This window comes from Rhodnius prolixus, unplaced genomic scaffold (genome assembly GCF_049639745.1).
Source record: "Rhodnius prolixus isolate KJV_2025 unplaced genomic scaffold, Rpr scaffold_18, whole genome shotgun sequence".
NCBI classification, from domain to species: Eukaryota; Metazoa; Arthropoda; class Insecta; order Hemiptera; family Reduviidae; genus Rhodnius; species Rhodnius prolixus.
The window spans coordinates 1,873,245-1,900,662 of record NW_027411636.1 but is presented as its reverse complement, the minus strand read 5'-3'; the positions used below and the strand labels follow the sequence as shown (position 1 = coordinate 1,900,662).

At 31.3% G+C, this 27,418-nt stretch overlaps 3 protein-coding genes across 4 annotated transcripts; 1 reads left to right on the top strand and 2 right to left on the bottom strand.

The window, feature by feature from the left end:
- Positions 1 to 345: 345 nt before the first annotated feature.
- Positions 346 to 5,987, bottom strand: Slu7 (Pre-mRNA-splicing factor Slu7). The gene is made up of 11 exons (XM_074143907.1): positions 5,736 to 5,987; positions 5,452 to 5,640; positions 5,196 to 5,364; positions 4,520 to 4,656; positions 4,215 to 4,441; positions 3,031 to 3,237; positions 2,835 to 2,934; positions 1,664 to 1,792; positions 1,384 to 1,578; positions 711 to 845; positions 346 to 616 (listed from the first exon to the last, which is right to left on the bottom strand). Exons 1-11 carry the CDS (start codon positions 5,856 to 5,858, stop codon positions 443 to 445), a joined length of 1,785 nt encoding a protein of 594 aa, XP_074000008.1. The 5' UTR covers positions 5,859 to 5,987; the 3' UTR covers positions 346 to 442.
- Positions 5,988 to 6,209: 222 nt separating this feature from the next.
- Positions 6,210 to 7,883, top strand: LOC141462225 (eukaryotic initiation factor 4A-III). Its single transcript, XM_074143908.1, has 2 exons — positions 6,210 to 6,368; positions 6,459 to 7,883. Exon 2 carries the CDS (start codon positions 6,467 to 6,469, stop codon positions 7,667 to 7,669), a length of 1,203 nt encoding a protein of 400 aa, XP_074000009.1. The 5' UTR covers positions 6,210 to 6,368; positions 6,459 to 6,466; the 3' UTR covers positions 7,670 to 7,883.
- Positions 7,884 to 9,157: 1,274 nt separating this feature from the next.
- LOC141462223 (condensin-2 complex subunit G2-like) lies at positions 9,158 to 26,940 on the bottom strand. 2 transcript variants are annotated; one of them, XM_074143904.1, is made up of 21 exons: positions 26,830 to 26,940; positions 26,609 to 26,742; positions 25,480 to 26,181; positions 25,169 to 25,360; positions 24,880 to 25,053; positions 24,530 to 24,757; positions 23,353 to 23,463; positions 22,897 to 23,079; positions 22,675 to 22,810; positions 22,433 to 22,511; positions 17,641 to 17,776; positions 16,407 to 16,514; positions 16,118 to 16,267; positions 15,856 to 16,026; positions 15,174 to 15,394; positions 13,541 to 13,746; positions 12,794 to 12,981; positions 11,796 to 11,939; positions 10,555 to 10,698; positions 10,284 to 10,477; positions 9,158 to 9,621 (listed from the first exon to the last, which is right to left on the bottom strand). In XM_074143904.1, exons 1-21 carry the CDS (start codon positions 26,837 to 26,839, stop codon positions 9,546 to 9,548), a joined length of 3,687 nt encoding a protein of 1,228 aa, XP_074000005.1. In that variant the 5' UTR covers positions 26,840 to 26,940; the 3' UTR covers positions 9,158 to 9,545. The 2 variants fall into 2 exon arrangements, with proteins under 2 accessions (XP_074000005.1, XP_074000007.1); XM_074143906.1 differs by lacking the exons at positions 26,609 to 26,742; positions 26,830 to 26,940 and adding an exon at positions 26,395 to 26,552.
- Between the last annotated feature and the right edge of the window lie 478 nt (positions 26,941 to 27,418).

The following is a 27,418-nucleotide window of genomic DNA, read 5'->3' as shown; positions in this document are numbered from 1 at the left end:
CAACACTTTATTGATCAAATAATCGTGTGCCAGAACACGGATTACCTTGTATGACTGACTATTCACAATAGAATTTAAGTATTTCAGCATTTTCTGTACATTTACGATGATGTGTTCTGCAATCCAACAGCAGATACAATAACTGTTATATTTTTTCTTTTAAGAAGGTACACGTGCACCAAGGAACTTTTAGACAAGTGTAATTGCCTTTATAGTCAATCATACAGTTTGGCCATATTAAATAGGGTATCTAATCCCACATAAGTCCAGATAATAATGAAAAAACTCAGCTAAGATACTTAGTACCAAAAGAAAAAAAAGGGAATACTGAATTAAAAGACTTAATTTGTTCATTATGTTACATATTTACATTAAATTTTTTATTAATATTATAATAACAAATAAATTACACTATTTAAATTGTTATTTTGTACAAAATAATTTATAAAAATTGCGCCATCGGATCATCTTCTCGTTTTCTTTTCATATAATATGCTTCCATTTCTAAATCTGTTGGCTTTTGTATCTCCACCATACTGTTGTATGCTCTTTTACGTTCATCCATTTTGGATAGTTTATCACCTTCCACTTGGGACTTTTCTTCCTTTAATAATGCCTGAAAATATAAAAAAAGAAAGAAAACAATTGTAAACATTAAATTATACCTTGAAGAAACAATAACAAAAAAATAAGTCAATTACAAGTCTTACTTCTTTCAATTTTTCCTCTTCAGTCTTTTTAGCGTCTTTATCAAGTTTCAATTTATTTCTCTTATTCTCCTTTCTGGCCTTCTTCTTCAATTTCTTTTTAGCTTTACGCTTCTCTTTGGCAACCTTACTTTCATCCTGTAATCAAAAAAACAAACAAAATTACAAACTCAGGTTGGTTCAGCATTTCTGGACAATATTAATGATATCGTCATAAGCGTGCTTGTTTCCTTTCATATTGACCAGTTTTTGGATTCCCATTCAATTCCAGATATTCGTAAATCCAGGGGAGTTAAATTTAGCAGTATTTACTTTAATTAAATTTAGAAAATTGCTTAGAATATTTGCAGTAAATTATATTGCAATCAACATTATACTGCTTTTACGTTATGTGACTAGCTTTTGTTACAGGTTTTTTTATTCGTAACTTCACTATTATGAACTCCTAAATTTGTATAATTATTCTGCCGTTCAGTGGGCCACAACCTTCTTTCCTAGAAGCGGACTCAAACTAATCCAGAAAATATTTTAATAAACACGTCAAATCGGTACGTTTTGTGAAACATGCAAATAATATTTGATGCAGAGACTTAAGGAGACCACACTTGGTAATGTTATGGAAATCATTTTTCCATAAGATTTTATCTTAATATATATGAGGAATATGCTTTCTTACATCACTGGACGATGAGGACGAAGAAGACGATGACGATTCAGACTCCGTCGAAGAAGTGGAAGAATTCTGTTTATCATCATCTGCAGACTCTATGGTTTCAGCGGTTGATGGCGGCAGATTGGAAGGTCCTTTAATTGGTGCTTCACCATTTAGACTGGCAGCTAGTCGACCAGCTTCGCCAGTGCAATAAGAACCCTGAAAATAGTTTTCAAATTTTTTAAAAACTTATCACAATAGAATGATAGAATTATCTATATGAACTGGACTATTTCACGGTTACCTTCACAAAGGAATGACAACATTTGTATCCCCAGCGGCCATTGTGCCAGTATGAGCCCCAAACAGTAGTATGATTGTTTGGATATAAATCTTCTTCATATTTAGATCGAACTATTTGCTTTTCTTGACCCTGTGGATATTGAAAGCGTATAAATGATCAACACATTATCATAAATGAAGTAGGTGGAATTAATCATGAACTTTTCAAACACTGAAAAGGATGTTTAGAAAAAAAAAAAAGTTTTATTTAAAAAAAAAAGATGATAATATTAACAAACTACTGAAAAATTTATATATGAAATTCTTAAATTATGAAGGCGTCTTAATAGTAATGCAAAGTGATTGCTTGTCACATAACCTAAAATTCTGACAGAATTACTATTTTATGTTACCGAATTAATATTTTTGGTTAATTGTAACACTATATTCAGATCTACATGAAGTATCTATTTTCAACTACAGGTCAACACTTTATTGATCAAATAATCGTATGCCAGATCACGGATTACCTCGTATTACAACTCACAATAGAATTTAAGCGTACTGATGGATACACATTAAATATTATTTCTAAGTTTTTCTAATCCCTACTCCTTACCTTAAAATATATTTTCCCGGGTAGGCATTTGAAAGAAAGTTATATATTATATATGAGCATTTAAAGTGTGTTTTTCTGTATTATTTGATTTTGGATATTGCGTTTTCACAAATTACACAAACACAAGAAAATCGGACAAAGTCCCATTAAAACTAACCGAATTTTAAGATAAAATGATCTAACTATGAAAATGGAATAACGACTGCAGAAACAACAACATACATTTCTTAACCTCTATTAATTTTGCACGCTCAGCTTGTGTACGTCACTCGCAGCACAGATCTGATACAGAATGGGAATCTTTCCATATCTATATTTTCCAAACTTATATTTTCGATTAAAACACAACCTATAATCACTAAGTTTTTACTTTTGCAAAGTAAGAGAAAGAAATAGTTAAAAAAAAATACATAAAATATTTTTTGTATTTTGTCTTTCGACGGTTTTCAAAATTACTGCAGAAAAAGAAGTCGTAAAAGTTGTGACTATACAAGGTAATGAAGGAGAAATGTCTGAGTAAGCCCTGTAATTTCACTGACAGTAAAATTCCTATATTTGTTAGCAAAAACAATACCTTAATTATGGTTCCATGTCTGGTGTATTCGGCATAATGTTCCGTTTGTGCCAATAGTAGATCTTTTGGTGGAACATTTAAATGTTCTTCACCTCCATACCTTAGAAATAACAAGAAAAGATCATTTATTTGCAACATTTTAATTATTACCAAATATTTATTAATTCCAAAAGTAAGAATAAATGTTTTTACATACTTTTCAAGTATATCCAACTGGCCTTTCTTCTTGAACTCATCCTTCTTTTCATCGTATTGTTTCCTTAGAATTTCCAACTTTGTGGGTTCACCAAGCGGATGTACATCCACACCCTTTTCATGTGCTTCCCAAGCAAACAATTGTACTTTTGCATGGTTTATCGTATCGCCAGTGAATCGTACGAAATTTTCACCAGCGTAATCAACACTAAAAATCATAAATAAATAAATAAACAGGAGGAAATTATTAAAATTGTCTGGCTAGGCAGTTGTATAAAGGGTTAATCGTCAAAAACGGCACGAAAAAGCGTAACTTTCAAAAACGCCCCAATTTGGCATTTTTTCCTCCTTTCCTTTAAAAGATTATTATATCTCTTTTCCTATTGTTCACAATTCAATGGATTCTGTACCAAATTGTAGAGAAAGTTAGCTCTATAACTGGTAGAAATAGCAATGTTCCAGTGATAATAGTTACTGAAATATAGAAGGTTAAATTTTACAAGTTTTCAAAATCTTTCAAACTTCATATCTTTTTTCATACTGATCAGAATTCAATGAATTCTTTATCAAATAGTGGAGAAAAGTTAGCTCTATAACTGATATAAATAGGAATGTTTTAGTGATAATAGTTATGGAGATATTGAAGGTTAAAGTTTGGAGGTTTCCTAAAAATTTCAAACCTCTATATCTCTCTTTCTGTTGTTCCGATTTTAATGAATCCTTTTCCAAATTGTAGAGAAATATTAGCTCTATAACTGATGTAAATAGCAATGTTCTAGTGATAATAGTTTAGGAGTTATGGAAGGTTAAATTTTAGAGATTTTCAAAATCCTTCAAACTTGAAACCTTTATATCTCTTTTCATATTTTTCAGGATACAATGAATTCTGTACCAAATTGTAGAGAAATACTAGCTCTATAGCCAGTAGAAATCGCAATGTTCCAGTGATAATAGTTTAACAGATATAGAAGAAATTTTAGAGGTTTTCAAAATCCTTCAAACTGACGGATTAGCATCGTTGACTGTCTGGTTCTGAATGAGGATACGCCAAAGAAAATTTAAAGCTGAGTTTACACAGCGCTTTTGTGTTGGTGGAGCGGGGGGTTACTGAATGGGACCACAGAATAGTGTCGACTTCGATATTTTTCCATAGCAGCAAAAGAAAATAGGAAAAATTATACTTACTCAGCTTTTCCAGCGTATGGATTATCTCTCATTGACCTCGTTTTCGGATCGTAGTAAGCGGAAGATGGATCTAGATTTCTAAGATATTTAGCAGTATCTTCTCTAATTCTAAGATTTCTAACAGTGATTCTTTGTTTAGAATCAACTTTTGTACCAGGCATGTCAACTGAATCTACATATTTATCATCATCACCATCCACATCAGTTCGTGCATCGTCTATTTCGTCCTATTAATTAAAGCAAACAGTTTGGTTAATATGGTTAAAACTTATGAACATCAGTGTGATGAAGAATTGGTTAATTACCGTCTGTTCTTCGCCATCAGTTGCAGTTTTAAGTTTTTCAGCTCTTAATAGTCTTTTAGCTTCATCAACTTTAGCATAATGTTCCACCACGGCTTTATGTTGAGTAGGATCATAGCCTGCCCACCTATCTCTTTTACCTGGAAGAATTTAGCAAAGTAACTTAGTAACTATTATATCCAGAAATAACTGTTTCGTAGTATTAACCTAGTGAGAGTAATATTGCAGGAGGTAATATTACTTGAAAACAGAGTAGTGATTTCAGTTCAGTGAAACGTCAGACCAGTTCAGATTTACAAAATTAAACCGCCTTTCTACTTGATAACGCATATTCATTTAAAAAAAAGAGAGTAAAATTAAAGTAGTTTAATGTTTCAATTACCCAGTGCTTCAATTATTGAAATGTATGTAAGTTAATTCAATTGTGATAAATTGTTTTCCCCAATATGTCTACATAAACGTATTTTGTTTAGAAAAGCTAAGGTCGGCACTCTTGGCGCTGTAAATCGTAGCGCCGTTCTTCTTGATACCAGAAACTGAAGGATAGTGACATAATGTAAACAAAATATAACCCTCCTGGTTTACAAGGAAGTAGACAAGTATTATGTTCCAATGAATAAGTAGTCATAGATCTATATTTTCAGTTCAATTAAAAAAAGTAACTTTTTTTATTACAAACCATCATAATCTCTTTCTAATACAGGCTGAATAAATTCATCAGGGGCTATCTTAGCTCCAGAGAATTTAGCACCAACTTTTCTAGGTCTTTCCATACAGTCCTTTTTCTTGTGAGTCATAGCTCCGCAATTTTCACAGGCTCCTTTCCTAAATTTTGTTGCCACTGAAGTCTTTTAAAAGAAAAACACACATTTAGGTATTAGGTGAACTTTTTTTTAACCATGTATTTTTTTTATTAATTATTTAAGATAACTTACTGAATCAACTCCTCTTTTATACCATTCATCGATTCCAGAATACTTTTTTACGGTTTCTGGTTGTATCCGTTGATGTTTTAACGTAGGTCCTTTCGAACTGTAATACCATGGTGCAGCAGATATATACTGAGGAATATGAGGGTTGATATCTTTTCCTTCCTCATCAACAGCAGCAGGAGCAGTACCTGCCTAAACAGAAACATTAAAAAAAAAAATATATATATATAGCTAACCTTTATTCCAGAAAAATTCTTATTCAAATTTTATTTTGTAAACACCTATACCTTTCTAGCTTCTTCTAATTCTTTTGCTTTTCTCCAATCTTCTCTGGATTTCTTTTTCGGTTCATCAGAATCAGTACTGCTTCTTAGTATTTCAGAAACTGGTAAGTTAGTTGATGCTGCCATTTGGTTAAATTAAAACAAACAAATGAGACGAATTCCACAAAGAATATCTTGCATTTCTTATTGTTCACTTGTCCTTAAATCTAGCAAAAACAAAACTACGTAATACAAACCAAGTGTAACCTCTCTCACGAAGCCCAAAGCGTATAATAATAATCGATTATTTAAGTTAATGTGAATTGAAAAATTTGTAGGGATTATAGTTATGGTTTATTCATAAAGCAAATATTGCTTTATATTTAATTGTACATTAGCCTTAATTTATGTATTTTTGTTCTATAATTTAAAGACTTGTATAAAAATTGTAATAAATTTCCTTTCCTAAGTATTACTCAGATTAGTTATCGATACTAAAATGATTTTTTTCTACAACTTTGTTAGTAGTAGTTCAGCTTTCAGCGGCCATTTTCGTAGTTTCAGGTTTAGTGAGCGTGGTTAAAGTGGAAGATTGTTTCGTGCCTAGAAAAAGTTATTTATTTGGAAGGGAACTTATATTTGCAGTTTAAATAAGAGGTTTGCATTTATATATTACTGTTGCATATATTTAACCTGCTATAAGCATTTATTAGATATTATAATTGATAAACGGATATTTACGTTTAGGGTAGATCATGGCTGATTCTAGAAGAATTGTCAAAGAAGACCTTTCTTATGTGGAATTTGAAACCAGTGAAAATGTCGAGGTTATCCCATCGTTTCAAGCAATGGGACTCAGAGAAGATCTTTTAAGAGGTATATATGCTTACGGATTTGAAAAACCATCAGCTATACAACAGAGATCTATTTTACCAATAATAAAAGGCCGTGATGTTATCGCACAAGCGCAGTCTGGGACAGGCAAAACTGCTACATTTGCTATCTCAATATTGCAAACTCTAGACACCACCATTCGTGATACACAAGTTCTTTGTTTGTCGCCTACAAGAGAGTTGGCCGTACAAATACAGAAAGTTATACTAGCACTTGGTGATTTGATGAACGTTCAGTGTCACGCTTGTATTGGAGGAACCAGTCTTGGTGAGGATATAAGAAAGTTGGATTTTGGACAACATGTTGTTTCAGGTACTCCCGGAAGGGTATTTGATATGATAAAACGTAGAACATTGAGAACAAGATCTATTAAAGTTTTAGTACTTGACGAAGCAGATGAAATGTTGAATAAAGGTTTCAAAGAGCAAATTTACGATGTTTATCGTTTTTTGCCACCAGCCACACAAGTTGTGCTAATTTCTGCAACACTTCCTCACGAAATTCTGGAAATGACGAGTAAATTTATGACAGATCCAATCCGTATACTCGTGAAACGTGATGAATTGACACTTGAAGGAATAAAACAATTTTTCGTTGCCGTTGAAAGAGAAGAATGGAAATTTGATACTCTTTGTGATTTATATGACACGTTGACAATTACACAAGCTGTAATTTTCTGCAATACCAGAAGGAAGGTGGACTGGTTGACAGATAAAATGAGAGAAGCAAATTTTACTGTATGTTCAATGCACGGTGATATGCCACAGAAAGAAAGAGACGCTATCATGAAAGAATTTCGAGCTGGAAAAAGCCGAGTACTCATTACCACTGATGTATGGGCAAGAGGTATTGATGTACAACAAGTGTCGTTGGTTATAAATTATGATCTACCAAACAATCGTGAATTGTATATCCATAGAATTGGTAGATCCGGCAGATTTGGTAGGAAAGGTGTGGCTATAAATTTTGTCAAAAGTGATGATATTAGAATTCTTCGTGATATTGAACAATACTACAGTACACAGATTGATGAGATGCCAATGAATGTGGCAGATTTAATCTAAAAAATTTTTAATTGTAATAATTTTTCATCTTTTATTTTAATAAAATTATTTTTTGAAAAATGTATTAAGTTGGTGGAATGATGTTTCACAAATTGTGTACCTGTTCACGTCTAATCCTTGAATAAATAAATTCCAGGTACTTGTAATTAATTATAATTATTGTGTTAGATAACATAATAGATTTAAAGTGTTTAATAAAGTTACTTATTTTGAAGTTTTATTATTTTTATAATCCATTTTGGTGCTTCTTATAATTTTTAAGCACACCCGAAAATAAGTGAAACTTGCTATTTTATTAGTTTTCTTCTTTAACTAAAGCAATTTTGAAACCACAATACTAATGTACAGTTTTTGATAAGAAACTAGTTGCTGGTCATAAATTAAGTTTACAAAATGTACAGTTTTAATTTTAATAAATTAATTCTAAAATTCCAGAATTTTTTAACCCTTAATTTGATTGCTACATTTTAGGGACATTTTTTTTTAAGTTGGTATTCATGGTTACCGAAAATTCTTGAAGAGTTCCTGATTGATTTTTTTTTAAATTATTTGCAAATATGGTTTATTTAGATCCTGTGTATTTCAAAAACCATTTTCAAAATATCGTATGTTTTAAATTATTTCTGCTATTATCTCTTCTAGCCATACTTTGTTTCTCTTTGATGAAATTTTGATCATGGAAAAAATTAGAATCACGCAGGTTCTAACTAAGGTTAATTGGTACTTTTCCGTTAGCCGGGCGCAAATGTCGCCAATTGTGAACCAAACGCGTGCCAAGTCAACGGAATAAAATTCGAAAACGTTCAACTATAAACAAATATTAATTAATAGTAAGCAAAACAAGTTCAACTATAAACAAATATTAATTAATTGTAAAGAAAACAGTTTTACCCAAAACTGTTTTTCACTTGCGCCCGGCTAACGGAAAAGTACCGGTAAATTTTATTTTGATTATAAGAAAATTAAATTTTTATTCTGTAACAGGGAATTAACTCGATAAATAACTCTCATACCATTGTTGACAGTAGAAATCAGCAAGTAAGTTGAGATTTTTAACAGTATTTTAACGAAAGAATTTTGATTTTTGCAAAACCTACATTAAACTGTTTTATAAGAATTAATTTGGTTATGTAAACTCGCATTACTGCATCCACAAGATACTGTTACCAAAATCTATGGTGTTTCTTTAACCTGCCTTATAAGTTTCTCTATTGGCAAAAACTTGAAAGTATCAGTTTTTTTTTTATCCACAGCTGAACTCTCAAACTTAAGATTTTTGTTGTTTTCTAAATCTTCATATTCCCCAAGAAACTAAACTCATTCTTGAGCTTTTACTACTTCGCATTATCTGCATTAGCTCTACTTTACAGCTGTTCTTTCATAATTTTTTTTTTAAATTGAGAAAATGTCTTTCTAATTATATCTATTTTGGCTTTTATAAATATTTTAAGACATGAAAATGGTTGAAAAGGGTCAAAACAATAAAAGTTTACAAATAAAAATGGTTTATATTTCCTTTTTTTAAAAAATTTACTAACGAAATAAATAGTTTCCAGGTGCCAACGATTCAGATGATGACGCTCCTTAATTTAAAAAAAAAAAAAATTGCACTTGAAAGTATACGAAAATATTTATGTACATTTAAATTAATAAGTAGTTATATAAAAGTTCAATATACATAGTATCCAACAGGATTTACTGGGAACGATTTCTAAATCAGCTAGTTAATACAAATTTTAGTTTTACGCCCTCTTGTACTGGAAGTATGGCTAATGTACACTAAATATATTAAGAACAATACAAAAACCATAAGTAACTATTTCATTATATAAACAATAACTATTATTATACATTATTACAATTCATTGGCTAAGTATTAGAATTTCTTTGGCGCACATCCAATATGTTTACAAAGTTGCTTGATGATCTCATCACCAGTTTTGTAAACATCACTGGGAAAAAAAATAAACAAATAAATAGAATTATTACGATAAAATACTCACTTAACAAACACAGTTTATTTCAAACTGGTAGTTTTTCATTAATATTAAGAGCGGCACCCTAACCTAAAGACGCGCACTTAGTGCCTCTGGCTATTTTCTTCCCCTATCACTATCTCAACACTTCAAAAGATAAGCGCGCCTACTTCTCTCGAGACGGCATCCTGAGAAGAAGGTCGAATCACGAACTAGGAATTAGTTCATAATGAGGGAGGAAAGTTTTAAAGTTTAATAAACTTGACTTATTAAAGTTTTGAATTTAAATTAGATTGTTTAACGTTAATAATATTTTGATATGATGAGAGAAGACAGTGTTGCCATTTTAGAGGTAAGCACGTCTAAAGCCTTCCCCTAAAAAAATTTCATATACCAAGTTTAAAGATAATTTTTTTTGTAGAAACCCCCGTCCAAATTTTCAAAATTTTGAAAACAAGCTTATTGACTGATCCCGATGGAGGAGTATAATCTAAATCCAAGAGTGGGAGAGAACAATTTTTAAAACCCATTTTTTCGATAACCTCAAATAACAGATAACCTCAAAACAATAAAATCTAAAATGATTGCAAAACTTCCTCTTAAGACGTACAAAAGGAAGTGGTAAAAAGTGTACTTACATCATTTCAGAAGTTTCTGCAAAGAAATTACTATCTTGAAGTGATATGTTACTCTTGTCTATATTATTAAAATGTTTAATACAAGCATACGCGTTGTGTACACAATCTTCAAATTGATCCCTTTTTAAAATTGTTTTCGCACAATGAGCCAATGTATACAGTAAACTTAAACAACCTAACAGATATATACCATCCTAGAAAGATAAGAAACAATAATATTAATAGTTAAATAAATTTTTTAAAACATTAATAAATAATCCAATAAATTTACCTGTTTGTTAAGTGTAATATGTTCATTAAGACTTTTTAAAATTTGATCAGTAATTTTTCCACCTTTTTTAATAAAGAATTTCATTATTGTGGATACCATCATTGGATGATCGTCTAATTTTGTATATGGAGTAAATTCGTTCTCCTACAACAATAAATGAACTCGATAGAAATTTGGTATCATCGTAATAACTTTCTTTACTATAATTAAAAGCAATTCTAAACGATCAATTTTTTTTTTAAAACAACGTAAGAATGATTATCACGAAACGAAATTGAGATTCAAAAATTTGAATGTAAACTAAGATCGGTAAATTTAAACATCCAACTTTCTCCACCACTGTAGCTCAAATTATTTAATTTTAAAGTTAACAATAGCCTTTAATTGAGCAAAACATTCAAAAGTTTAGTACCCTGGTTAAAGCTATTTAAATTACAGGTCCTGGGGATCACTAGGGGTGCAGTTCGTGAGGCTTTCAGTGATAGGATCTGGAGAGAACATGATAGGTGATGTGTCCTGGGGGTCAATCACAGCAAGAGGGTTATGGCCCTTGTTGTGCAAACAAAGAACCAAAGTGACTTCTGGGCTTGGACAGAAATCAGATTACTCTGATCACGGGCTTATTCACAGGGCACGGAAGGTTCAGAAAGCACCTGCAACAAGATAGGGCTTATTAGATTGGAACCGTTGTGCAGATTGTGCTAGGAAAAGGAGGAGACGGCCTCTCACCTGTTATTCGATTGCAATCGAGAGACTGCGCTACAGATATCTTTGGTATACCTTGAGACCAAAGGAGATTATAGCGCAGAAGGAACTGGAATGGGAAAGCCCTCAACCTTCTTAGAAGGGGAGGTTTCAGCTACTAGACTCAAAAAAGGGGAAGACACAATAAACCTCTGGTGACTGCGGTGCCGTGGGGCATGGGTCCCGTCCCGCCTTTCAAAATCTAAAAATCTAAATTACAGGAATAAAGTACATATATTGAAATTTATAATCCCTAAAATTTAAGTCTTAACATCTCGCTTCTTAATGGTCTGAAATTCTGCAGAATTAAATAAAACGCCTATTTGGAATTCGTGAATACTGGAATGAAAAACATGATAATCTGATGCTGAAACAAAATTGCTTTCAGAATCTACAGACTTTACATCCTGCTGATGATGAGAGGAAATAGTCCTCACCTCTAAGAAGAAATAGATAATCATGTAAGTAATTATAATAATAATAGAAAATATTATTACCTCTGAAATTTTGGTAACAATCATCTCAATACAAGAATAGATAAAAAAATTGAAAACCTTATTAAAATCAGTACTATTAGGCCATGAACATCTTTCTATTATTGTCAGGCATTTAAATAAAGATAATTTCATTTGTCTGTAATCCTAGAACATAAATTGATCGATATGATAGATCGATCGATTATCGAATTAGTTACTTCAAATGTTTAGTTAAATTATCTTTCTAGTATGTAGAAAGTCCCAGTAAGTTTAAAGAAACTTGAATATAAACTACTATTAAAAAAAAATCTATCAGTGTTCCCATCTGCATTTTTTATTATTTAAATTGAATATACAGTTAAAACAATTGTTATTTATTTAACAAGTGTGGAAAGTAGTACTTTTCCTCACACTAGGCAGGGTTTGCACGCACAAGCGAGCGAAGCGAGGCGAGTGCAAGTGCAAATTGCCGAGTGTGAGGAAAATACTTTACACTCGAGTTAAATATTGTTTTTTCTGCAACCATTAGGGTTATTAACTAAAAAAAAAAATCAAGAAACACTAGAATCCATTTTAAATTTCTATAAGGTAACACTATAACCTTTTTAACTGTTATAATTAAAAATATCTATTTATTTATTAAAATATTATTTTTATTTCTATATTCCTTTCAATTTTTATTTTATTTTTTTAATATTTGTTTTTTAATTATTTAGATAAAATAAATTTAAATAAGCTTATTAAAGTTTTACAGAAAATATTTAATAACAAAACTTCTTATATCAAGGAAGCACAATAAAGTTTTTCCACTCACCAGTGAGGAAAGTGACACTAATGGGAATTTTCCCCACTAGTGAGGTAAAGTTGGGCATTACACAGCTGATTTTAATTGAGTAACGAGAACATTCCTACATGGTTGCAGAAAAATTTAATATTTCTTGAATAAGTTAATTAAATTATTTATTTTCAAAAAGTAGCTTTACACTACAAACAAATAAATAAAAGTGTAATTTACTCACATTTGTATAGACAGTTATATTCTGTGGTGTCAACTTAATATGAGCTATAGTCTCCAATATTCTGCTTAGTAATGAAGGTAATACCATTTTAAATAGATTCCATTCATCATTAGGTGTATACGTTTGTGCATGTTCAGCTAGGGAAACAGCTGTATCTATTGATTTCTCAAGGAAGTAGGGGCTCCATTCTAAAAAAATTAAAAATTATTTTGGAGTGAATACAATTAATGCAAACTCCAACTTAACCTAACCTAACCTAACAACTATATAAATCTAGACGGTGGGGTGGACTAAAAGTTACATTGTGGCCAGATTAAATTCGCAAGGAACACCCGACTGGGTGTTCTAACTATAGACTAGAAAGTAGAACTTTCCAGGAAATAAAACAAGTGCCACGATTTGATCCGTTTACTTCAAACACATTTCTTTAATAGATACTCGTGTTATCCAAGAATGCCGCTCACGTTATTTAGTTTCGAATTCAGGTTATTCAGGTGCAGGTTATTTGAACTAGAGAAATAAGTCTCTGACAATACTTAACAGTATAGAAATTCTAAAAAGCTGTAGACTACGCTTTAAGTTTGATAAACAAACAAACCCGGGGAAAAATCGCAACCAATAAATGGAGTTCATTCGCAGTGAGCTTCATTTTTCGTAAATAAGAAATCTTAAAACTTATATTTATGTCAAAATATAAAAAATAAAATAAAAAAGAAGTGGGGGGGAAAACTCATTTCTATGTCTCACCTGTTCCAAGCAAGTTTATAGCAAAAATGGCCACAGCTTTTGCGAATAAAATGTCTGCTAGATTCAAACTAATGGTCATGTTGGCTGTGGTGAGAACTAGTAGTAGACATTTAACACAAAACGGGATATCTTCTTCTTCCTGTTCATCATCTTCCTCTCCATCTTTTTCTGAAGCTCTTTTTTGTGGCAGATAGTTCATTAAACTTCTAAAACCATAAACAAGTTGATTTCTATAAGTATTGCACTTGGATAGGATTTCTTTTTTTCTTTTAATTGCAAATAGTAAACACTATAAATAAATAATAACACTGTACATTGCTGAAGGGAAGACGCACACAAATAAAGAAAGTGGACAAGACAGCTTTACTTATTGATATGGAATTCACCATCCAGATAGTCGCAAATGAGATGTCAGACATTTACAGTTATCTGCCATTTAAGCACTTAAGTTTGGAAGTGAATAGATAAGCATCTACATTCTTTTTTTTCGATCCGCTTGCTTTCCTAGAAGCTTTTTAAAAGTTTAAGCTGCCACCTACCTTGCTAATGCTAACGACACCTACGTGCTAAACACATGTAGGCATGTAATATTCACATATGCACATTAGAGCACATATATAAATTATTACATTTTCATAATGAACATACAAAAATATACAGAAATTATACGCTTACTGATGTGAAAAATTGTATAGATTCAGTTCTAAAATGATTATTTGATTTTTTTGACGTGAATACGTCTTTAAATTTGCTATCATATCGAGGCAATCCAAAAAACCTAATGATAACAAAATTGGGGGATACATTTTGGCATTACAGTTTCGAATCTATCGTCTACAACGCATCGCGCGCGGTGGAGGGAGAAGCGCTGCCACTTTGAGATCATTTTGCTGCGTATCGAGATTTGCAATTAGTAACAACTTTTGACTCGGAGAAGCTACGATGTTTGTTTAAGTTTTAATCGTCAGCTGTCGTCACAATCTATCGATTGTATATAAAATATTAGTGTAAAATAGTGACAATGAATATAATAAGGTGTTAAAATAAAAAAATATATAATGTCGGCCTATACGCCGAAAAACCAAAACCAAATACAGAGAGAGATCGTATACGGTTGGAAAGAGCTTCTCAAGAACAATCGAATGGTAATAATAAAACACCATATGACCGAGTCAAGCTGTGCCGCGAACGTAAAAGAATGAATGCGGCCGAGCGGATCAACGACGGTGTCAGTACATCTGCAGCTGGGGCGGTTGAAATTATGCAAGTGGATGATGAAATCGCTTCTACATCGACAACGCACTGTATACGCATACATTGTGTTAGATTGTCGATTTGTTTCCTTGATTTCATCCTAAATACATAAATAAAAATATTTTATATAAAAAATGTAACCCGTTAAGTAAACGTATTCACGTACAACACACGGCCGTGTCCATGACACAGACACAGTTTTTTTTTCTACGAAAAATTTGTTTTAGGGCTCTCCAGGGTTGCGGGAGGCTGGATAAGCCTTCCTCTAAAATGATCCTATTCGACTTAACTCGAAGTACATTAATATGAACAGCTGTAACTAAACATGTCTTATCTTCGAAGTACTCATAATAAACGTTCTTGCTCATATATTCCTTACCCAGCAACCCATGTAAGATGTTCAATACACTCTTTAGCAGCAATGACAGCATCCGTAGATTCTCCAGTCGTAGAAATAAAAGACGCAGAATCTGGTGGCTGTTGTGGCCGATGAAGGCATGATGGCAACAATAGATAGCGCTTATAACAACCATATAACACTTCATCGGTCAGTAGATCATCAAAAGGAGCTCCACGGGATAAACGTTTCTCCAAAAGTGCCTACAAAAAAAGAGTGTAATAAATTAAGAATATTATTTATTCAAACAAAATAGAATAAAAATTATGCACTAAAGTTTCACCCACACTGAACTTTTCAAAATTGGCTTTTCCTAATCAAATTTTCGCACTATTTATGTGTATTTATTGAGCATACAGTTTAAAATACACTTGTTCAATTTTTTTTAGAGACATTAACAAATATTAAACAAAAATCCTGTTGAAACTTGAACAAACTGTAAATGTTGCCTCGTTGAAGGAAGCTCAAATTTTCTCCACAACCTCACTTTCACTTTCCGGAAGTACATCCCAAAAAAGTGATCTTTCTGAACAAGTGTGTTTAGTTGCCCAAGAAGCATTTTTTTTTTTTTTTTTCTTGTTTTTCTTTAAATCGGAGCTATTTTTCAGGAAATTAAAAATATACTGAATGGCTAATTTAAACTGAAATTTTGGCATTTTCTTACCTTAATTCTATCCAAAAATTTGTAGAGCTCGTATATACAATTATAGTTTTTCTCAAGGAGTCGCCTTTCGTTTACAGAATTATCTAACAGGCAATCTAACAATCTAACAGCTAGCATAGGTTTTCCAATAACCGGTTTAAATCTCACTTTTCTAGGCCTACGAGTTTTCCTCTAAGATAAGAAAATTTTAATTACAATAAATAAATAATGGTATATAAGTATAAAATAAATGAAAGTTTTTAACATTTTTAAATATATTTACCACTGGTACAATACTTTCACTTAGGTCGTGCAGTCCAAATCCATAGTTAAGCCATTCTACAGCTAAATCAATCACTTCATTACCCCTGTTCCAAGCGCATAATGAAAATATTAGACATTTTAGCACATCTTCTGGAGTTTCTTCGGTCATCTAAAATTTTTATTTATCTGTTTCAATTAGTAATTATAATAAATTTGGGCGGAAACAGAAAAATTGAAAGAATAAAATTTTTAGCAAGTTTATTAGGGACATCTTTTAATTTTTATTTAATATATTCTCATACTCTTACCTCTTTTAACTCAGAAATGCAGGCTCCAGCCACTGTGCTCACTGGTGCTAAAATATTTATTGGTATAAGAGATGCTAAATTGATCACAGCGTAGTATACAAGTGTATTCTGGAATACAAAAAATTTAATTTATTACCTAGAGTAGTAATAATGGTCTTTATTTAATTTGTGAAAACAATAGATAATGTATGTATTGATAATACGTATATTACCTAAAACTCAGACAAAGATAAGATGGACTATTCAAGGTTTAGAAAAGTTTTAGGTTTTTTTTAATTAAGGTTCTATGATGCACTTGTCAAGGTGCAAAGGATGAGCTCGAAGAAATGGCCTAAAAAGAAGTGTGATTTGGGGTCTACCCGAACCGAATGAATATGATTCTGAGGAAGGAGTAGAAGAATTTCCAGAGTGGGTCAGCGACTACAGAGAAGAAGCAAATTGGAATAAGAATCTTGAAAGAAAATAGTAATCTAAAAGTAAGTAAAGTAAAGTAAAGTAAAAAGTAAATTAATCGCCTATTTTTTCAGGCTGGGCTTAACGTCCAACTACCATTTACTAGGTGTCGTGGACGGTGGCGACTAGCAAACGTATTTCACTATTACTCATTTAACTATAGAAAAATAAAATCCAAAGCCAAGACCGGGAATCGAACCCAGTACTACACAATGCGTATTTAATCTAAAAGTAGAAAGCGGAGAAAGAATTCGATTAATACATGAATTCGTCGTACCGTATTTTCCAAGATTTATATATTTTTTAGGATAATATTTGACTTTTCAGATAATCAGTAGAGTTCATGAAAATGTAGCTAGTACCGTATTAATATTCTAAATCACGTTAATTTGTGTGATTTAATTTGGCCATGTAGACGCTCTTTCAGTTACAATCACAGAACTTAATGATTTAGATATACAGTTGTAAAAGTTGAACTTTCATATAAAATTGTTTATCTGAAATGTAAACAGAACAATGCCAAATAATAAATCCTGAAATCAGAACGTCAAAAATTTATGCATCAATCTTATAGCATGAAAACAGATCCAGCTTATTTCGATCTGAGTACACTAAATCTATTTTTATAGTTTGCTTAAGTTTGGAAAACATCCTGAAAACAATGTTGAAAAAAAAATTAAGCTCACAAAATTAAACAAAAGAGATGAATATTTAAGGAAATTTCCTTCAATTATATAACTCATGGAAAAATTTAATGAATAAAAATTTAACAGGTTCTTACCTTAAAATTTAAAAGGAAAAATGGTATAAACTCATTTCCTAAAATATACAATGCATCCAAATATTTTTTATGCTGCAATTCTGTTGAGAACACTGCCCACAGTGTTGACGCACCGGAAATCAAAGCTACAACATTTCTACCAAAAGAAATATGATATTATTGTTTAAATTATAAAGTATAAACAAAGTTTAAGGTTAATTTATCTAATAAAACAAAATAACTTTTACTTAACACGGTAACCGCGTTGCAAACTCCCGCGAATATATAATACTGACTGCGGGACGATTTTTTCAAGGAAAGATGCGTGAATGAAGTTAATTCATTTTGTTCAAACAAATGAAAAAATGTGCTGGTAATTTTCAAAATAAATTCCTATTAACTACAAGTTAGGTTAGGATTTTATTTTTTGATCATACATAATTATTTTAATTTTTTTTTAATTGTTATTATTATTATTTGTATTTTTCTTTGTATACATATATTTGTCCTTATACAGTGGGTCAAAAAAGTATTCATACACTAAGTTTTTTTTACTTTATCTACTGAACTTTTGTTTCTAGGATGACTACTTGTTCAGCACTGAAATCGAAGATAGTAAAAATGAATTTAATGCACTCAATTTCTTATATAAACATAAAGAATTGATTAAAAAGCCGAAAAATAATTTATTGTGTGCAAAATAAGTATTCATACACTAAGTTTTTTTTACTTTATCTACTGAACTTTTGTTTCTAGGATGACTACTTGTTCAGCACTGAAATCGAAGATAGTAAAAATGAATTTAATGCACTCAATTTCTTATATAAACATAAAGAATTGATTAAAAAGCCGAAAAATAATTTACTGTATGCAAAATAAGTATTCATACACTAAGTTTTCTTACTTTATCTACTGAACTTTTGTTTCTAGGATGACTACTTGTTCAGCACTGAAATCGAAGATAGTAACAATGAATTTAATGCACTCAATTTCTTATATAAACATAAAGAATTGATTAAAAAGCCGAAAAATAATTTACTGTATGCAAAATAAGTATTCATACACTAAGTTTTCTTACTTTATCTACTGAACTTTTGTTTCTAGGATGACTACTTGTTCAGCACTGAAATCGAAGATAGTAACAATGAATTTAATGCACTCAATTTCTTATATAAACATAAAGAATTGATTAAAAAGCCGAAAAATAATTTATTGTGTGCAAAATAAGTATTCATACACTAAGTTTTTTTTACTTTATCTACTGAACTTTTGTTTCTAGGATGACTACTTGTTCAGCACTGAAATCGAAGATAGTAAAAATGAATTTAATGCACTCAATTTCTTATATAAACATAAAGAATTGATTAAAAAGCCGAAAAATAATTTACTGTATGCAAAATAAGTATTCATACACTAAGTTTTCTTACTTTATCTACTGAACTTTTGTTTCTAGGATGACTACTTGTTCAGCACTGAAATCGAAGATAGTAACAATGAATTTAATGCACTCAATTTCTTATATAAACATAAAGAATTGATTAAAAAGCCGAAAAATAATTTATTGTGTGCAAAATAAGTATTCATACACTAAGTTTTTTTTACTTTATCTACTGAACTTTTGTTTCTAGGATGACTACTTGTTCAGCACTGAAATCGAAGATAGTAAAAATGAATTTAATGCACTCAATTTCTTATATAAACATAAAGAATTGATTAAAAAGCCGAAAAATAATTTACTGTATGCAAAATAAGTATTCATACACTAAGTTTTTTTACTTTATCTACTGAACTTTTGTTTCTAGGATGACTACTTGTTCAGCACTGAAATCGAAGATAGTAAAAATGAATTTAATGCACTCAATTTCTTATATAAACATAAAGAATTGATTAAAAAGCCGAAAAATAATTTACTGTATGCAAAATAAGTATTCATACACTAAGTTTTCTTACTTTATCTACTGAACTTTTGTTTCTAGGATGACTACTTGTTCAGCACTGAAATCGAAGATAGTAACAATGAATTTAATGCACTCAATTTCTTATATAAACATAAAGAATTGATTAAAAAGCCGAAAAATAATTTACTGTATGCAAAATAAGTATTCATACACTAAGTTTTCTTACTTTATCTACTGAACTTTTGTTTCTAGGATGACTACTTGTTCAGCACTGAAATCGAAGATAGTAACAATGAATTTAATGCACTCAATTTCTTATATAAACATAAAGAATTGATTAAAAAGCCGAAAAATAATTTACTGTATGCAAAATAAGTATTCATACACTAAGTTTTCTTACTTTATCTACTGAACTTTTGTTTCTAGGATGACTACTTGTTCAGCACTGAAATCGAAGATAGTAACAATGAATTTAATGCACTCAATTTCTTATATAAACATAAAGAATTGATTAAAAAGCCGAAAAATAATTTACTGTGTGCAAAATAAGTATTCATACACTAAGTTTTCTTACTTTATCTACTGAACTTTTGTTTCTAGGATGACTACTTGTTCAGCACTGAAATCGAAGATAGTAACAATGAATTTAATGCACTCAATTTCTTATATAAACATAAAGAATTGATTAAAAAGCCGAAAAATAATTTATTGTGTGCAAAATAAGTATTCATACACTAAGTTTTTTTTACTTTATCTACTGAACTTTTGTTTCTAGGATGACTACTTGTTCAGCACTGAAATCGAAGATAGTAACAATGAATTTAATACTCTCATTTTCTTATATAAACATAAAGAATTGATTAAAAAGCCGAAAAATAATTTATTGTGTGCAAAATAAGTATTCATACAGCTGATGATTTTGAATTTAAGCTTTATTTATTATGTACATATTTTAGATACTGGGAGGCTAGCGTCCAAATTGATGTTAGGAAGCTCGTATTGGGATAAATACTGGTTCTTATTATCAATTGATTGAGATTGGGGCGAAAATCAGCCTAATCAACTTCCGTGATTAAAGATAAAATTGAGGCGGTATTTCAGCAAGGGTTTAGTTATGGCAACGTAGGGAGGAAACTTACATTATCTCATGCGATCGTCCTGTATATAATTAAAAAGTTTAAGACAAGTTCTACTGATATCGCAAGACGTTCTGGGAGGCCGAGAAAAGTTTCTGTGAGAGGAACGCGCGATCTGGTGCGGCAAGTTTCCAGTAATTCCGTGATAAGTGCACGCCAACTCTTGGAAAGCCTCGCGTCAACTTCAGGGACCCTTGTTACGCCATAGACATCCGAAATCGCCTATCTGCAGCGGGCTACTGAAGTAGAAATGCAAGGAAGAAACCATTCATTATTGAAATCAGTAGGATGAAGAGACTGGATTTCGCTCGGAAGTTAGCCAATAAGCCGCTGGAATTTTGGAAAAATATAATCTACTCTGATGAGAGCTAATTCAATATTTTTGAACCTTATGGACGAAAGTTTGTTAGGAGAAGGCGTAATAGGGAACTTGAAACAAAAAACATAGTAAAAACTGTACAGCACCGAGGAGGCTGTGTGATGGTAGGGGGCTGCATAAGTGCTGTGGGAGGGGGAGAACTTGTCGTCATCGATGGTACTCTTAACGCTGAAAGGTACGTGGACATGTTCCGCCATAATTTAATGTAATTAGGGGATCGAAAGCGCATACTTCTTTCAGCAGGATAACGATCATACAGCCTCAAAAACGAAGGAATGGCTGCTTTATAATGCCCGGAGACAACTTGTCACCCCTCCACAGTCTCCGTATATAAACCCTAATGAAAATTAAAGTCTTATTTGGGACGGAAAATTTGAAAATTGAAATGTTTTTCCAGAGAAGAGCTGAATTGGTTATGAAACCAATTCAAACAAATCATGGGAAGAAATCACGTCTCAAGAGACACTAAACCTGGTGGAATCTGTGCCAAGGGGGCTTCAAGCAATAACAAATGCAAAGGGATTGCTTACAGAATATTAGGTCTTTAGTTATGCGTTAATTATAACATTCAGACTGAGTGTATGAATACTTATTTTGCATACAATAAATTATTTTTCTGCTTTTTAATCAATTCTTTATGTTTACATAAGAAAATGAGAGTATTAAATTCATTGTTACTAACTTCGATTTCAGTGCTGAACAAGTAGTCATCCTTGAATCAAAAGTTCAGTAGATAAAGTAAAAAAACTTAGTGTATGAATACTTTTTTGACCCACTGTACATCGTGAACTATCGGGTCTATGCTGCGCTATGTACCATATTGGATACTTAAGGACTACACAGGTCCTAGTGTTGCACCATAACAACTACTTCTGGAGTTTTTTTAGTAATGTGCGTAGCTGTTATTGACAAAAAGTCGAACAAAAACATTTGTATCGTACATCAGTGAAAGTCAACTATCCCGGGAACAAAGTACCCAATAAATGTGATGCGGAAAAAAAACACGTCACGAGAAAAATTGATTGCAAACAAGCCAAACATTCCAAAATTGTTTTCCGCTGGAATTTTTTCAAATACAAAGAAAAAAAATAAATAAAACATCTATTCCCGTTAAAAATGCTACTTTCAAAAATTTTGTTACATCATACTTTGTTTATAGTCTTATTTGGGACGGAAAATTTGAAAATTGAAATGTTTTTCCAGAGAAGAGCTGAATTGGTTATGAAACCAATTCAAACAAATCATGGGAAGAAATCACGTCTCAAGAGACACTAGTCTCAAAGTTTAAAGAACAATGTTTATCTTAAAGAAAGAATTATCCACGTGTGCGATTTACAACCTAATCAAAAAAAAAAAAGATCTTTCATTGTTATTGACTTGACCTTATTTCTACTCCTCACCTATGATTATCAATAAGTCGTTCTTCAGTTTGGCCAGCTGGAGGACTTGAATCACTTCCTTCATTTTCAGTGTTCCCACCTGCAATGTGAAATATAATTTAAAATATAATTGACAGGATTTTCCAGGTAAGCGTAACCTCTTAGAACCTCTCCTTAAAACAAAACAAAAAAATGTTCATAAAAAGATCTATTAAAAACATGATCATGCAGTATTGAATAAGGAAAAAGTATAAAATGAACACCATTGTTTGATACATCCTGAAGTACTTTTTTATGCCTTTTCCGGGAAGAATTTGAGTTCTGAGACGTGGTCAAGTTCTCACTTTCTACTTTTTCTTTCAGCCTTTTCCTTAATGTTCCCAAAATAGATACTATTATCTAAAAAAAAAAAAAAATGCATAAAATTGTTTATTGAATCTCAAAGAAACAGCTGTTACCTAAAAACACGTAAAACTCCTAAATACCTCATAAGCTTCCACAGGTTTTAGAACATTTTCTGAATATTTAAATAATTTCACAACTCCTCGTGGGTTTATAGAAATAATTTTAATCAAATGTTTTATAGTTTTCTCAACTGATTGTCCCTTGGTGTAAACATCCCTTATTAACAGCTTAACTATTTCCTCACCAACTACGTCATTCTCTTCCTTAAAATAAAATTAACCAAGACATTAAGTTAATGAATTTAAAATAAAATGAATTCTGGATTTGTGTGTTCTATGTGGTGAAATCAACACTTTATGTATACTTATATGAACAGAATAAAATATTTAACTATTGTTCTATTTCAGGACTTATCGCACGATTTAAAAAGAAAAAAAAACACAAGACATATGTAAGCAATGAATTATAAACCCAAAATTACAAACTAAACATTTCGAAAATAAATTAAAAAACCAAAGCATTACAAAATTACTTACACATAATCTGGCTATAAGATGTTCCAATGGTACAGCTTCCCAATAGCAAACATTTATATCTTCTGACTTTTCGTTCAATTTTAATAATACTTTCACAAATGCTTTCCTTACCTAGAAATAATTTTTTGTGAAAAAAAATTTAAAATTATTTAAAATATTCATATTGAGGAAAAAATGCGTAACTTTCTTTTCAATTCCAACTCTGCCTGTAGCGGTATCCCAGACAAACCATTAAATTTGATACCATTAAAACCCATCCAATAAACACAGGACCAGCAGAGATAGTTAACGTATTTGTTAAGTGAGCTCATCATAACACACTCCTTGCTTACACATAATAACACTTTTTAACCAGCCAACCCACATAATCACATACTTGAAAAACCTATACCGGCTTCATCACTCGTTTCTAATCAAATAGATCCCATAGTGGATTTCGTTGCGTGCAACTATATTTGGGTTAGCTTAACTATCATAATTCATTTACTATGAACTGTAAAATCAATTAAAATTTAACTTAACAGATATCTACTCTGAATATACAAAAACTTGTCACCGATATTGACAATGATACGTGAAGAACAGATCTTTTAGATCGCAATAAATAGATTTGGCTTTAAAACTGTTCCCAACATTCCCAACGTCTAAAGCTACGTTTACATCAAACAAAATGGAGCCTAAAACCAAAATAAAGAACTGTATTTCGTATTTGTTTGGTTAAAACGGCATTCTTTTAATTGTTCTTAGAACGTTTTTGTTGCGCTTGCTCTTGCGATCTACGCTGCTTTCACAAAAAGAACATTTTTCTGTACAGAACAGTTCCACCCTTCCAACACTGCCAACTATGTTACCTAAAAACACGTAAAACTCCTAAATACCTCATAAGGTATATCTAGGGTTGTATATCTAGGTGTATATCTAGTCTAGGTGTATATCTACTAAGTAATATATTCCACTTAGTAAAAAAAAAAAAGTTACTTTTTTAGACTTTAGAACATTAGAGGGAAGCCTTACTACAAAAGCCCTCCTACTTAGCACCCTTAATCGAGTTTTACTTGATAAAAGTTCCAAACACAAGTTACAGACCTTCAAAAGTAGAATGTCAACTTAAAAAAAAACTGTAAAAACCACGTTAACGGTAAATATTGCAGGTTGCAATATTAAAGTTATAAATTACCTTCTCATTTTCATCGTGTAAATGTAAATGCATGTGCGGCAGGATACTGGCAACAAGCGAAGCAGAATGTGGTTTCAACATCATGAGTTCCAAACCTTCGAACACAGCGGTTCGCACTTGGAAAGAGCTACCATCTGAAGCCAACTTGTCTGTAATGATTTGTAATAACTGTTTTACGTCGCCCACTGTTAGACAGTCAATTGAATTGCAAAGATGGCGGCATACACCCTAAAAAAACAATTTTTTTTTTTTGTAATCAAGACACTTAGCATTACGATCTAATAGATTTATTCTGCCCTCCAATGACACCAAGAAATGGTACAGGTTTCAGCCTCTGGTATATGATTTACCTTCACAGTTATGGCTCTAACTAGATGGCAATCGTCAAGCATCAAAGCTTGCATTTCTTTTAATTGTTTTTTTAGAAATTCAGAATTTACAACAACCCCGCCATACGGTTTTTCCAAAGGAAATACATCCAAGAAAACTTGCGCTGCATTACATCTTACCAACGGATGATCACTCTAAAATCAAACAAAATAAAAAATAAAAAACTATTTTATTATGAAGTAAATTTCAGGAAACTTAATCAAACCTTAACAATGACTAGAACTATAAATTAAACCAAAAAGTACTAACCCTTAAATATCGCCAAATTAATGGTGCATATAGTTCAGTAATTTTATCACTAAATTTGTGTAATCTCCGAGATGAATGTAAAGATGATAAAATCATCAATACTCTTACGCCAATTTTTCCCATTTCTAAACCGTGTCTGTTTAATGTAAACACCCTTTCCATTAAGTCTTGTATACAGCACTCTTCAATTTCCTGAGAATAGATGATCATAAAGTAATAATGTATTTATACTGTAATACTTCTTGCTTTTTAATTTATAGAATTAAAAGAACAATTAATTTAATTAAAAATTAAAAGCAAATTGTACTCACTTTTTGAACATTCGGTTTCGCCATATTCCAGGCATTAAAATAGACTTCGCCATAATAGGCAGCCTGATTTTTCGTAAGTTCGGGTAGATATTGTCTTATAATTTCTTGAATTGGTTTTACTAAGGTAACATCTTTTGAAAGGACAGATGCAATATGTAGTCTTCCTTCACGAGTATTCAAGTATGTTAAAGATGTTACACATTCAAGCAGTAAATTTTTTGTATTCTCCAAAACAGGATTTAATATGCATAAGGAAATGATGAATCCTTTCAAGTCCCATACACGTTTTATGTCCGCTTTGGTGACTGGTTTTTTAGATTTTTTCCCTAATGTCAATTCTAAAAGAAAATTTACAGTACAAACACCAACTTCATTGTTATCACTTGAACCACGTCCAGAGACTTTTAAAAATTTTTCACATAACTGACAAGCTTGATTCTGTACAGTTAGATCAAAATCTTGCAAAGTCAATAAATATGATAACGTTGTGACCAATGTTTGAAAAATAAACTTCTCTGAATATTTTTTATCATCTACTAAAGCTTTCAATAAAGAAATACAAGATTTTAAAATTTTGTAAAATTTCTCTTTGTCCACGTTCTCGCCAGTTTCAATCGCTTGTTTTGTTAGATGTTTTACAAATTCCTTCAATTCTTTTAACATCCCTTCGATTTCCTTAATATCATTTGTCTTGAGATCATTCTGTAAGAAAATTTAATGAATGAAATTAAATCATTTTTCATTAAACAAATTATAACTTGGATTGTGTAGAATAAGATATTTTATATTCAAGTAAGAAGTATATGTTTTAGATAAATTATTTGGTTTAATGAGAGTTCACAAATATAACTAAATAGCGCTGGCTGGATAGCAAAAGCAGCTGCAAAAACATGAAAACAAATTTAACTTTCAAACCTAAATCAAAGTGTGTAATGGATTCGTCACCGCCTAAGTTCACAGTTTTTAAGGAAATTAGATGTTCCTGGTGGGATATTTGCTTATTGCCCTTGTAAACATAAAACATGAAAGTTTTAGAGCAATTTCTCTCCAAAACGGTAACATATAAAAAAAAAAGTTAAGTTTACTATTTGTAAAACATTTGCATGCAAATAATCCAGCTGAAACTTACATTTTTTTCCAACAGTTCTCTTGTTTTCTCTGGTAAGTCAGGACATTCAAGCAATGTTTTGATACAATCTTCAGTCAAAATAGGTGTATTATCCTTTCCTTTAGGCTGTTGCTGAGGCGTTTCCATTATAAATACTTTTAGAACAAAAGAATGATAGTGAAATAATTATTTAAGCAAAACAAAATAAAATTCCACATACTAATTATTCAATCAGTAACAACCTAGTTTCATAGATTACATTTGTAACTGACCGCGGCAATTGAAATCAAATACTAATGAAAGGCGCCAAAGTTGGATTTATCTCGTTTCAGTGTTGCCACAACTAGAAATATCTGCGAATAATTGTCGTATGAAAATAATAGCTTAAGTAATAAAAAAATTATTCATAATTCATTAAATAAATTAGGTTAATCTATATATATAAAAATGAATGTGTGTCTGGTTGTTTGTACTCGATAGATTCAAAAACCATACATCCAATCGCCGTGAAAATTTGGGAAATTATTAGGTATATCCCCGGGTAGGTTTTTGCAATTTTTTTTAAAAATCAGAGTTGGGGCTCTAGGTGCTCCCGAACAAATATCCCAAAAATATCAAAATAACATTTAATTAGTAATATTTGTTAAAAGTGTAACCATGAAAAACAGTTTTTTGCAATTATTAATACGAGAATAAATTATACCGAAGATGGTGGAAAATCCATTAAACTAAAAGAACTCAACAATACTATTGATGTTGATAATCGTTGGGTAGTACCATATTCTCCATTACTATTAAAAACGTATAACGCACACATAAATGCTGAGTACT

What these genes read in the sequence shown, in the direction of transcription:
- LOC141462225 (XM_074143908.1), top strand. Translation starts at nt 6,467, where the DNA reads ATGGCTGATTCTAGAAGAATTGTCAAAGAAGACCTTTCTTATGTGGAA.
- LOC141462223 (XM_074143904.1), bottom strand. An exon ending in CGAAACCGAATGTTCAAAAA is followed by an intron (nt 25,361 to 25,479) that starts GTGAGTACAATT and finishes ATCTATTCTCAG; the next exon opens with GAAATTGAAGAGTGCTGTAT. An exon ending in CGACTTATTGATAATCATAG is followed by an intron (nt 17,777 to 22,432) that starts GTGAGGAGTAGA and finishes TTCTTTTGGTAG; the next exon opens with AAATGTTGTAGCTTTGATTT.
- Slu7 (XM_074143907.1), bottom strand. Translation starts at nt 5,858, where the DNA reads ATGGCAGCATCAACTAACTTACCAGTTTCTGAAATACTAAGAAGCAGT. An exon ending in CTGATGGCGAAGAACAGACG is followed by an intron (nt 4,442 to 4,519) that starts GTAATTAACCAA and finishes TTTAATTAATAG; the next exon opens with GACGAAATAGACGATGCACG. An exon ending in CAGTTGGATATACTTGAAAA is followed by an intron (nt 2,935 to 3,030) that starts GTATGTAAAAAC and finishes GTTATTTCTAAG; the next exon opens with GTATGGAGGTGAAGAACATT.